Source organism: Aotus nancymaae, unplaced genomic scaffold (genome assembly GCF_030222135.1).
Source record: "Aotus nancymaae isolate 86718 unplaced genomic scaffold, 86718_ANA_hifiasm-v0.15.2.pri h1tg000036l, whole genome shotgun sequence".
Classification (NCBI taxonomy): domain Eukaryota; kingdom Metazoa; phylum Chordata; class Mammalia; order Primates; family Aotidae; genus Aotus; species Aotus nancymaae.
This window is the reverse complement of record NW_026988450.1, coordinates 91,729,976-91,742,704: the sequence shown is the minus strand read 5'-3', so window position 1 is coordinate 91,742,704 and position 12,729 is coordinate 91,729,976. Positions and strand designations below refer to the sequence as shown.

At 37.3% G+C, this 12,729-nt stretch overlaps 1 protein-coding gene across 2 annotated transcripts in view; it reads left to right on the top strand.

Annotated features, from left to right (window-relative positions):
* The window catches only part of LOC135278070 (uncharacterized), a 37,114-nt gene that overhangs the window by 15,508 nt on the left and 8,877 nt on the right, over positions 1-12,729 (top strand). For both annotated transcript variants that reach the window (XM_064384686.1, XM_064384685.1), the window contains exons 9-12: positions 4,869-4,957; positions 8,133-8,168; positions 10,592-10,643; positions 11,734-11,853. In XM_064384686.1, coding sequence (XP_064240756.1) covers positions 4,869-4,957; positions 8,133-8,168; positions 10,592-10,643; positions 11,734-11,853 — 297 coding nt within the window. The remainder of the gene's footprint in view (positions 1-4,868; positions 4,958-8,132; positions 8,169-10,591; positions 10,644-11,733; positions 11,854-12,729) is intronic.

The following is a 12,729-nucleotide window of genomic DNA, read 5'->3' as shown; positions in this document are numbered from 1 at the left end:
ATGATTCTGAAGATACTCTACAATGTGCTCGCTTCACACTGTTGTTCTTACAGTGTTGCCATCGTGTGATACATTGTTTGTAATTGGCTTTTATATATCTGTAGAACCTTTTTTAGGAGCTTCTGTCTCTCTGAGATTCTGAAACTTTGTAACAACAGCTTAGTGGGACTCTTTACATTTTATTGAGGCTACTAAGTCTGCAGACTATCTGTGCTTGATAATTTGTTTCACTTTCTCTGATACTTTTTTTCTGATAGTCTTGTTATTCATACACTAGGCTGCTTAGACCAGTATACCTGCATTGGTTTTTAATTTTTCCCCTTCTATTTTTCAGTTTCCCTTATTATTATAGATGGAGTTTTTTTCATGAATGCCCAAAGTCTTAGAAATATTTAAGTTAGTTAAGATTTATTTATTTTTAGCCTGGTCAACATAGCAAGACCTCATCTCTACAAAAAGGTGAAATAACAAATTAGCCAGGTATGGTGGCATGTGCCTTCAGTTTTGCCTACTCAGGAGGCTAAGGTAGAGGATTGCTCCAGCTCAGGAGATTGAGGCTGCAGTTAACTATCATTGCACCACTGCCCTCCAGCCTGGGCAACAAAGTGAGACCCTGACTCAGAAAAAGGAAAAATGTTATTCTTAAAAAACATATCTAAAATTTGTCCTGCCAAAAAGGAGAGAGAAAAACATAAACTTTAGTTTTCATTTTATTTTATGTTTGCTGGCAAAAATGCTGTCGTTGATTTATTTATATATTTTTATTCTATAGGTTTTGGGGGGAACAGGTGGTTATATGAATAAATTCTTTAGTGGTGATTTGTGACATTTTGATGTACCCATCACTTGAGCAGCATCCACTGAAGCCAATTTGTAGTCTTTTATCCCTCATTCCACTGCCATTCTTTCCACTGTGTCCCCAGAGTCCATTGTATCATTCTTATGCCTTTGCATCTTCATAGCTTAGCTCCCAGGTATGAATGAAAACATACAATGTTTAGTTTCCCATTCCTGAGTTGCTTCACTTAGAATAATGTCTCCAATTCCATCCAGGTTGCTGGGAATGCCCCTAATTTATTCCTTATTATGGCTGAGTGGTGTTCTATGATATATACATATATATGTGTGTGTGTATATATATGTGTGTGTGTGTATATATATACACACACACATTATACATAGACATATGACAGTTTCTTTATCCACTCATTGATTGATGGGCATTTGGGCTGCTTCCATATTTTTATCATTGCAAATTGTATTGCTGCAAACATACATGTGCAAGTATTGTTTTTGTATAATGCCTTTTTTTCTTCTGGGTAGATATCCAGTAGCAGGATTGCGGGATTGCATGGTGTTTCTACTTTTAATTGTTTAAGGAATCTCCACACTGCTTTCCATCGTGGTTGTACTAGTTTCCATTGTTACCAGCAGTGTAGAGAAGTGTTTTCTTTTCACTGCATCCACACCAACATCTATTATTTTTGTATTTTTTGATTATGGCCATTCTTGCAGGAGTAAGGTAGTATGGCATTGTGGTTTTGATTTTCGTTTTCCTGATCATTCATGATGTTGAGCATGTTTTCATATGTTGGTTGGCCATTGGTATATCTTCTTTTGAGAATTGTCTGTTTATGTCCTTCGCCTACTTTTTGATGGGATTTTTTTTTTCTCTTGTCCATTTGTTTGATTTTTTTGTAGATTCTGTGTATTAGTCCTTCATCAGATGTAGAGATTGTGAAGCTTTTCTCCCATTCTGTGGTTGTCTGTTTGCTCTGCTGATTGTTCCTTTTCCTGTACAGAAGCTTTTTCGTTAAGTCTCACGTGCTTAATCTTTGTTTTTGTTGCATTTGCTTTTGGGTTCTTGGCTATGAAGTCTTTGCCTGAGCCAGTGTCTAGAAGGGTTTATCAAATGGTATCTTCTAGAATTTTTATGGTTTCTGGTTGTAGATTTATATCCTTGATCCATCTTGAGTTGATCTTTGTATAGGTGAGCGTTGAGGATCCAGTTTCATTTTCCTGCATGTAGCTTGCCAATTTTTCCAGGTATTAAACCGTATATGGTTTAATTTCTTCACATTATGTTTTAGTTGGCTATAGGTATTTGGGTCTATTTCTGGGTTCTCTATTCTGTTCCATTGGTGTATTTGCCTATTTTTATACCAGTACCATGCTGTTTTGGTGACTGTGGCCTTATAGTATAATTTGAAGTCAGGTAAAGTGATGGCTCTAGATTTGTTGGCTTTGCTTAGTATTGTTTTGACTAAGTAGGGTCTTGGTTTGTTGCATATGAATTTTAGGGTTCTTTTTTTTTTTTTAGTTCTGTGAAAAATGATAATGGCATATTGTTAGGAATTACATTGAATTTATAGATTGCTTTTGGCAGTGTGGTCATTTTTACAATATTTATTTAAGCCATTCGTGAGTGTGGGATGTCTTTCTATTTTTTTGTGTTATCCATGATTTCATTCAGCTATGTTTTATAGTTCCCATTGGCATATCAAAAAGGCATTTCATACCAGGGATACAGGGATGGTTTAACATATGGAAGTCAATAAATATGATATATCACAGAAAGAGAATTGAAAGCAAAAATCACATGATCATCTCAATAGATGAAGAAAAAGCATTTGACAAAATCCTTTTATGATTAAAAGGTTTAAAAAGCATTTGACAGCATCCTTTTATGATTAAAACCCTCAGCAAAACTGACATACAAGGGACATACCTCAATGTAATAAAAGTCATTTATGACAGACCCACAGCCAACATAATACTGAATGGCGAAAAGTTGAAATCATTACCCCTGAAAACTGGAACAAGGCAAGGATGCCCCAGTCTCACTACTTTTATTCAGCATAGTAGTGGAAGACCTAGCCAGAGTAATCACACAAGAGAAAGAAATAAAGGGCATCCAGATCAGTAAATAGGAAGTCAGACTGTCACTGTTTGCTGATAATATGAACGTATACCTAGAAAACCCTAAAGACTCCTCCAAAAAGCTCCTAGAACTGATAAATGAATTCAGCAAAGTTTCAAGATACAAAATTAATGTACACAGATCAGTAGGTCTGTTACACCCCAACAGCTACCAAGCTGAGAATCAAACTAAGAACCTCAACCCCTTTTACAATAGCTGAAAAATAAAGTAAAATACTTAAAAGTACACCTAAGCGGCCGGGCGCGGTGGCTCAAGCCTGTAATCCCAGCACTTTGGGAGGCCGAGGCGGGTGGATCACGAGGTCGAGAGATCGAGACCATCCTGGTCAACATTGTGAAACCCCGTCTCTACTAATAAAAAAAAATTAGCTGGGCACGGTGGCGCGTACCTGTAATCCCAGCTACTCAGGAGGCTGAGGCAGGAGAATTGCCTGAACCCAGGAGGCGGAGGTTGCGGTGAGCCGAGATCGCGCCATTGCACTCCGTCTCAAAAAAAAAAAAAAAAAAAAGTACACCTAAGCAAGGAGGTGAAAGATCTCTACAAGGAAAACAATTTTAGTGTTTTTAATGGGTTAAAATGAGAGGCAGCAGGTACAATGGAAGAAGTCAGTGGGTGGGCACTGGTATCCAAGGGGAACTGGACCTTTGATGGTAAGGCTTTAGTTTTGACTTGTTAAATTACTAGGTATGATTATTTTCTAGTTTTTGTTATTATACCTTAAAACCACTAAGTAAGCCCTTCCATTTCTTGTTAAAGATCATAGCATTTCATACTCTGATTTATGCTGACTGAAGTTAGATGATTTGTTTCTATTTTGTGACACCTTAAATAATACCTACAAAGAGTGATCTGTTAGTGGTGTTTTTGTTTTAATTAAATGTAGTAAGATGTTGAGTCCAAATGATGACTCAGTTAGTTTGTCAAACACTTGTTGAAGTTTTTGATTTATTCAGAATTCTATGCTCAGCAGCTGGATGTAGGAACAGTTAGGGCCCGCTGTTACTTTTATGGAGAGGCATACTTTCTCATGAGAATACTTAGTCTCTTGTAACCAGTGGTGAATCTGACTCATTAGTGTACCAAAGAAACATGTTTTGGTGTGGCTGCTGGCAAACAGATCCAAGAGGGTAGATGTAGTCAAAGTTGCTGAAACAAGGAAAGAGAAAAGTGGTATTCTATGCAGAGAGTAGGGTATAGCAGGAAAATGCCTAGGGTGCAGCTCAAATGATTTATAGAATGAAATTAAGTTTTGAAATTAATGGCAAGTATTGTCAAAGAGTCTCATTTGAGTCATGTCATGGCTGTCTTATTTAAACTTGAAGGGAAAGTTAAATTTTTTAAGTTGTCATCTGTTTTCAGGGTGTGAGAGAATATTAAATTGTTACTAATTTTATCCTCCACATAAGAAAACAGGACTAGAGAAACCTATGGCTTCCTCACTTGTTGGTGGTCTAGCAACACTGGCACACAGAGTCTCTGAATCTGAAACTTGTTTTGTCACCGGAAATAATACATTTAGGATTAGTAATTTAGTAAATGTATTAGTCTCTTATTCACTGCAATAAAATGTTCTTCTACGATATTATTTAATACGTTACATTTTACTGTAGTAAATAAATAATAGAAATAGAAATTCTCAGATCTTATTTTAAACTTTTCTCATTATTTATAAAGGGAATTCATAAAATCCTTGTTGGGTTTGATGACAGGTACCTTATTTAGGGCAGCATTTTATAACCTGTATCTCAAACATCATCTCTGGAAGTTAAGAGCCTCCGATGAGTTCTCTATAGAGTGCACAAGATGCCACACTCAGGCAGTTCACAGAGTGTAAGAAATATCCTAGTGCTTTGTCATTTGACATTTTAACCGATAAAAAAATACACCTTGATAAGTTTAACTTACACTTTCTTTCCTTCCCCTTCAGGTATCTACTGGGCTGTATAGTTCACGTTCGACAGTTTTCCTTGACGACAGCACAGCCAGTCAATGTCATCTTAAAACGACACTAAAGCTGTGAGTACAACCATAGTGTCAAGGGACAGATTCCTTTATTCTAAAATTAATTATTTCAGCCATTTGGTTGTCCTCTTCAGCAGTCATTTAAGAAACTGAAGTCAACTATATATTGATATACAGATTCTAAATATGAAGTATCAATTTCTCTTTTAAGAAATCTTAGATGTCATGGTAGAAGGAAAAATCACTTAGCAAATAAGCCATCCCAGAAAAGTATAGCTATTTTTTTGGTGCCTTTATGCCTTAAGACAATGTTGACTGCAATGAAAAGGACCCTTTATTGGATTTTTTGTGTGTGAAAAATTAGTTTTTCAATGCATTGCAATGTGTACTACTTTGGACATTAGTCTTGGAAGAAGGAGCAGCTTTTTTTCTTCTGGCATCACAGTGTATCAGCAAATGCAAAAGAATGAGAATCATAGCAGTCTCTCAGTCTGTTCTTTTGCATTTGCTGAGGAGTGTTTTACTTCCAATTATGTGGTCCGTTTTAGAATAAGTGCTATGTGAAAAAATAGAAAAAAAGAAACTCAAAACCGTACAACTACACAGAAACTGAATTACCTGGTTCCTGAATGACTGCTTGGTAAATAACGAAATTAAGGCGGAAATAAGTAAGTTCTTTGAAACCAATGAAAACAAAGACATAATGTACCAGAATCTCTGGGACACAGCTAAAGCAGTGTTTAGAGGGAAATTTGTAGCACTAAATGCCCAGATCAGAAAGTGGGAAAGATCTAAAATCGACACCCTAAGATTACCATTAAAACAACTAGAGATGCAAGAGCAAACAAATTCAAAAGCTAGCAGAAGGCAAGAAACAACTAAGATCGGAGCAGAACTGAAGGAGGTGGAGACACGAAAATCCTTCAAAAAATCAGTGAATCCAGGAACTAGTTTTTGGAAAAGATTAACAAAATAGACCACTAGCCAGACTGATAAAGGAGAAAAAAGAGAAGAATCAAATAGACACACTAAAATATGCTAAAGGGGATGTCGCCACTGATCCCACAGAAATGCAGACTATGATCAGAGAATACTATAAACACCTCTACGCAAATAAACTTGAAAATCTAGCAGAAACGGATAGATTTTTAGACACATACATTCTCCTAAAAATAAACCAGGAAAAAGTCGAATCCCTGAATAGACCAGTAACAAGTTCTGAAATTGAGGCAGTAATTAATAGTCACCCAAAAAGCCCAGGAACAGATGGATTCACAGCTGAAAAATAGGGATGGCTGTGAGGCTTCTTTATGTGAAGAAAAGCATCCCAGAAGATTCTGATTTTCACCCCAACTCCATTATTCCAAACTTTGCTGCACATTGAAATTACCTGGGAAACTTAACAACAACTTTGATGCCCAAAGTCATCCCCAATGCTAATTTAAATTAAAATGTTTTATGTAGAAAATGAGGCAGTTATTAAAGCTCCTCAGGTGATTTTAATGTGCAGCAAAGTCTGAGAGCCGCTGCTTAATTTGAGTTTAGGACAAGAAACTGCTCCTATTTGGTAGGACCCTGGGCAAGTCAGTTTTAAGGTTTGTTTTCCTGATCTGTAAAATGAGTATTGGATTAAATGTGATTACACAGTCCCATATTTCTTGGTCCTTTCCAGCATATAACTTCAAATTCTGTGATTTTAAAATGATTTCAGAGATGAAAACTACTTGAAGGACTATAGACATATGCATCTTAAGTGCTAATGTTACAGGCGTTTTAAAAAGTGCTAATATTGTATAGGCCTATTACTAAAATTGAGATTTGCCTTCCCTCAGTGATTTTGAGCCTCATTCTAGATGCTGAGGGCAAATGAAAGCACATAACTTACATAAGAGAACCTCTTGCTTTCTGTAGAACCTCTTGTTTTCTGATACACAGCGTCAGTGGGGAACTTAGGAATACAGTTACATATATCTGAAGAGCTGTATCTGTTCACAAGTATTTCAGTTAAACTAATTGAAGGTACCTGCCATTCATATTACACTGTGTCATGTTACACTGCCTTGTTAGCACTGCTTATTTTAGGATCACTGTACTTATCATTGATTTCCTGTGTGCTAATATTTACTAATATATCTTTTAATAATTATGCAAAAGTGATTTCAGATAATTTTATTTGTTACAAGTCACTTTCATTATATATTTTTAGGGAAATAATACAAATTGGGTGGGTAGGAGATAGTAAACTAAACTAAAATGCAGGGCCTAACATCTTTTTTTTGAAACAGAGTCTCACCCAGGCTGGAGTGCAATGTCATGATCTCAGCTCACTGCAACCTCCACCTCCTGGGTTCAAGCAATTCTCCTGCCTCAGCCTCCTGAGTAGCTGATATTACAGGCACCCACCACCATGCCCGGCTAACTTTTTTGTATTTTTAGTAGAGACAGTTTCACTATGTTGGCCAGGCTGGTCTCGAACTCGTGACCTCATGACCTGCCCACCTTGGCCTCGCAAAGTGCTAGGATTACAGGCATGAGCCACCTCACCCATCCCGGGCCTAACATCTTAAAAAAGAAACCACTACTGTATGGGTTAAATTTAAACATATGGGCATATAGACATAAATTGCACGAGGCTGAATGCGGTGGCTCACGCCTGTAATCCCAGCACTTTGGGACGCTGAGGCAGGTGGATCACTTGAGGCCAGTAGTTTGAGACCAACCTGACCATCATGGCAAAATCCCTTCCCTACTAAAAATACAAAAGTTAGCTGGGCATAGTGGTGCAAACCTGTAGTTCCAGCTACTTGGGAGGCTGAGGCATGAGAATTGCCTGTACCCAGGAGGGGGAGGTTGTGGTGAGCCAAGATTGCGCCACTGCGCTCCAGTCTGGGCAACAGAGAAAGACTCCGAGTCAAAAAATAAATAAATACATAAAATAAAGTGCATGGGACAAAAGGTTTTGTAGGTAGAAGGGCATATAACAGGGAAATATGTTGTTATTTACATATTAGAATCCTCAACAGAAACATGTCTTCTAAGAGCATACTGCCTTGCATTTTGCTAAAAGCTAAGAAACGAAAGCAAGAAAGTGCCCTTATGGTACTGTTCTGAACTAGAAGATTTTAATTTCAGGGCCACTAGGAGAGTTTCCTCTGTACCCTTTTTAAAAAATGTCTTCAGGCCTAACAAATGATAACATCTATTGTGACGAATGTTTTTTCTTCCACAGTGTGACCTTAGCGATACATTATCATATCAAGCGAAGGTGAGCTTTTAAAAATCCTGTCTTGTTATTCTGGCTAATTACTTTGCAAGCTGTCAAGCTCAGCGTTAGGTCACAGCTCTAGATATCATAAGCTATATTGTGCCTACTAAAATATTGAAGCAAATTGTTTGTGTTTCTTTGACCCTTAAGCCTCTTTTGATTCTTAAATGACAGAGAGTCCTGAGTATGTTTTTATATTGATTATATTGGTATTCGCTGTGACAGAAATACAAAATTGAGATTTTTTTCAAAATCTGTTTTTAGTTTAGATTTCATAGCTTTACCACTGTTGATATCATGAGCTAGATAATGCTTTGTCCTGAGGACCGTCCTGTGCATTGCAGAAAGTTTAGTAGCATTGATGACCTTTACCAGTAGTAATCCATGACCCAGCTTGTGACAGCAAAAAATATTCCTGAGAACAATACTGTTAACATAAATCTTTTAATGAAGCAGTAACTCTTCTACAACAAAATCTTCAGTAAAAGTGTGTCATGTATTTATATTATTGAAAATCTCTAATGTTGGGCTTAACAGAAGTTAGCTGGATTTTCTAGCTCACTTTTTTGCAAATTGCTTTAAAAAAGCAGTAAGATAACGTAGTCTTATGCAAATATGTAGTTGGTAAAAGTGTATTTTTAAAGCTTTCAGACAGCTGTGGGTATTCTTTAATACAAAATCAAAACTTCACAAGTGCTAGTTTCTTAAATTACAGTGGCATTTTACACATTAATTTATTCCATCCGCACTCATCGATCTTTCTTAAACAGTAAATGGATCTTTCCACCCATACTTGCATTTATAATATTATGCATTAATTATTTGGAAAATACTGGTTTATGTTTTATTGTATCAAAAAATCACTTTTTTAGTTTAACCACCAATCTTATTTTAAAACATTTTAAAATATTGAGAGGCTGTCAATATTTTATATTATAGTAGAAGGAACAAGTTTTTCAAAGTCCTCAGGAAAGCTTAAATTTTATCACTGGGAACAAATACTTTCCTTGTGACATGAGTGACACATTTCCTCGTGAATGAGAGCACCCTCACTTCATTTATTTTTGAGAATGATAGTTGTACTTTTTTTTAGACCTAGTGTCACTCTGTCACTCGGCTGGAATGGATTGGCATGATCTCAGCTCAAGGAGTCCTCTCACCTCAGGCTCCTGAGTAGCTGGGACCACAGGTGTGTGGCACCACACCTGGCTATTTTGTGTGTGTGTGTGACTTTGGTAGAGACAGGGTTTTGCCATGTTGCCCAGGCTGGTCTTGAACTCCTGAAGGAGTTTAGCTGCAGTGCTAACCTCCCAAAGTGCTGGGATTTTACAGGCATGAGCCACTGCACTGACCCAGTTGTACTTTCAAATAAAACTGATGTTCTATGAAAAAAGTGATTGTTCAGTTCACAGTTAAATCTTTTTTTTTTTAACACAACCATACTGCAGTCAACAGAAGTGCTTCTTGTTAACTTTCCACTTATTCAGAATACTAAAGAGAAATGTCAAGATTTAATAACACCATTTTTACTGCTTCATTAAAGACATTCTTAAGTAATTCAGGCTGTCTTTTTTAAATGTAAGGGACAGTAAAGAATAGAATGCCTACTGGTGTAATTTTGTACGACTGCCTTGATTTATGCTGAGAAACCAACAGTTTTGCCCAATTTTGCTTTTATACAATTATGGCAAGTGTCTATGAAAAAGCAGGCAATATCTTTACAATTTTAAAAAATGTTTTCATTTTTCTTTTATCAGCTTTCTCAGGTTGAATTAGTATGGTTATCAGAACAGTGTTGACCTCTTAGGCCTTCTGGAAAAGGGTTCTTGGGGATCCCCAGAGGTCCATGGAGCATATTTGGTGAACCACTGGTTTATCACACAGGCACAATGTATTAAGTTTTACGAAGTTTAAAGTTCATCAAAGACTGGATTCCTTTAAAATAAAAAGGAAGATGAGTTTTTAATTCAAACTACTGAAAATAAATAAATACATCATGAGAGTGTACTAAAGAGAACCAAAGAGAAAGGAAGCTAGCAATCTGAATCACATTGACATTTATTAAAGTTCTAAGGAGTTTATTGCCACCACCACTGCTTTGTAAAATGTTCTCGTGTTTCAGTGTGTGGTTAGAAGAGTGAAAATATGTTTGGTTTATTGCCATTGCCTGTTAGGGAGGGTCCGTTCTTATAGGCAGTTCTGACTGGTTATCATATAAAAGACTTTCCAGTACAGGACATGATGTGCTGAGTAAGAAGAGGTCAGGAAAACCTCTGCAGGTCAGGATCCAGGAGAATAATTTGTAAAAACTGTTTGCTTTGGTGCAGGAAACACCAAAGCACATAGGAGGCATTCTTTTACAAAACAGATCTTATACTAAGATACTAACAATTTTTGAAGTAATGCACATTCTTATTTTATAGAGATGCCGATAGATCTTTGGACATATTTGATGAAGCGTTACATCCATTTACAGTAAGTGTCACCTTTTTTTTTTTTTTTTGAGACGGAGTTTTGCTCTTGTCTAGGCTGGAGTGCAACGGTGCCATCTTGGCTTACTGCAGCCTCCGCCTCCCAGGTTCAAGCAATTCTCCTGCGTCAGACTCCCAAGTAGCTGGGATTACAGGTGCCGGCCACCATGCCTGGCTAATTTTGTATTTTGGGTAGAGATGGGGTTTCACCATGTTGGACAGGCTGGTTTCAAATTCCTGACCTTGGCCTCCCAAAGTGCTAGGATTACAGGCATGAGCCACTGTGCCTGGCCCAGCAAGTGTCACTTTTGTTGAGGTTGTATTTTCATCAGAGACTTTTATCGGTTTCATGCCAAAGTCAAAGGCATCTTTCTTTAAGTCTCGATCCCCATTTCATGTTACATCTAGTCATCTTATTTCAAAAGTGTTATAAAAAGAACATGCTGGAATAAGATCTGATCTGCAGCTCTGTTTAATTAGTGGGCTAGTGTGAGTAAATATACTGTCCAAGTAACACAAAATCTATCTTTTGGAAAGATAATTGTCAGTAGCATCAAGCAATGTAAGAATATGTAAATACTTTTAACAGAAGCATTTTTATGAAGAGAGTTAAAAAAATTAAGTTTTAATCAATTTTACATGGTGTAAAAATTTAAAAATGCACTTCCTCAGGTACATAATAGCCACATGTGGCTAGTGATTATTGTATTTAACAGCATAGGCTTAGAGTCTCATGGTTACAGGAAACTATTTTCTCAAAGTTTTATTGCAGAGCAGAATGGCAGATGGTCAGTAAGACATTAAAACCTAAGAGTAGCTTACATTTGGATAGAATCATGTGGGGGAAACAGCAAAAAAGAGCAAACGTTTTCTGAGCTTAATAAGCTCATGCTATTTTTAAGTGAATGTTGGTGAGTATTAAATCATTACGGTATTTTAAGATCCTACTGCTCATATTATAAAAACTGAAAGACATCTCACCAGTCAAAATGATTGTAAGTGATACATGGGCACCAATGTGAACACTGCTGTCTTAAGAGCACTTCAGATTTTTTTTTCAATGGCTACTTAGATTGCATCCTTTCTTCTTTCAGCAAGAACAGCTTCCGGAGGACTACTTGAAGTATGATCCTGAATACAAAGTGATTTTCGGATTTGTTAGAGCTCTGTCTAAAGCTCTAAGGCTAACAGCTGAATTGGCAATCGTGAGTCTGGTAAGATATTTTCTTTTTATAAAGCATCGTTAGCAATTTGTCTTGTAAACAGGGTGGTATGGTCATGTTTTTAAATAACAGTAAGTTTCTGAAATTATCTCAGAATGTTAAGAGAAACTTACGAAAGCAAATATACACATTGAGTTGAATCATCGTTTTGGCTTAGAATGTCTCAATTGCTTTTCTAATTGCAGAACAATTGCTATTAAAGACAGCAGGACGGATTTCTGATTTCTCCCCCCACACTTCAGTGCACGCATGCATACACAGTGCACACACATCCAGGGCATGTGGAGGACTTGGAATGGGGAGTGGTAACAAAACCATCCAGTTGATGGGCAGGAACAGATGCCAGTATAGGTCTAAGCTGAGTCCCAGGCTATATCCCCAGGCAGTTCTGATGCTTGCTGTGATTGCGAGCTGCTGCCCTAAATTCATTGTTCCTTGGATGATGAGTGTGTAGAATGAAACTGGACAAGCCAGGCCTGGTGGTTTCATGCCTTTAGTCCTAGCTATTTGGGAGGCTAAGTTGAGGGAATTACTTTAGTCCAGCAGTTTAAGTCCAGCCTTGTCCAAAGGATGAGACCCTGTATTTTAAGAGAAGAAAAAGTAAGGCCAGGTACAGTATCTCATGCCTATAATCCCAGCATTTTGGGAGGCCAAGTTGAAAGAATTGCTCGACTGTGGGAGTTCAAGACCAGACTGGGCAGTAAAGTGAGACCCATTTCTACCCAAAAAAAAAAAAAAAAAAAAAAAAAAAAATCAAGAAATTAGCTGGACATGGTAGCACATGCCTGTGGCCTCAGGTCCATGGTAGGCTGAAGCAGGAAGATCACTTGAGCCCAGGAGGTGGAGGCTGCAGTGACCTGTATTTAT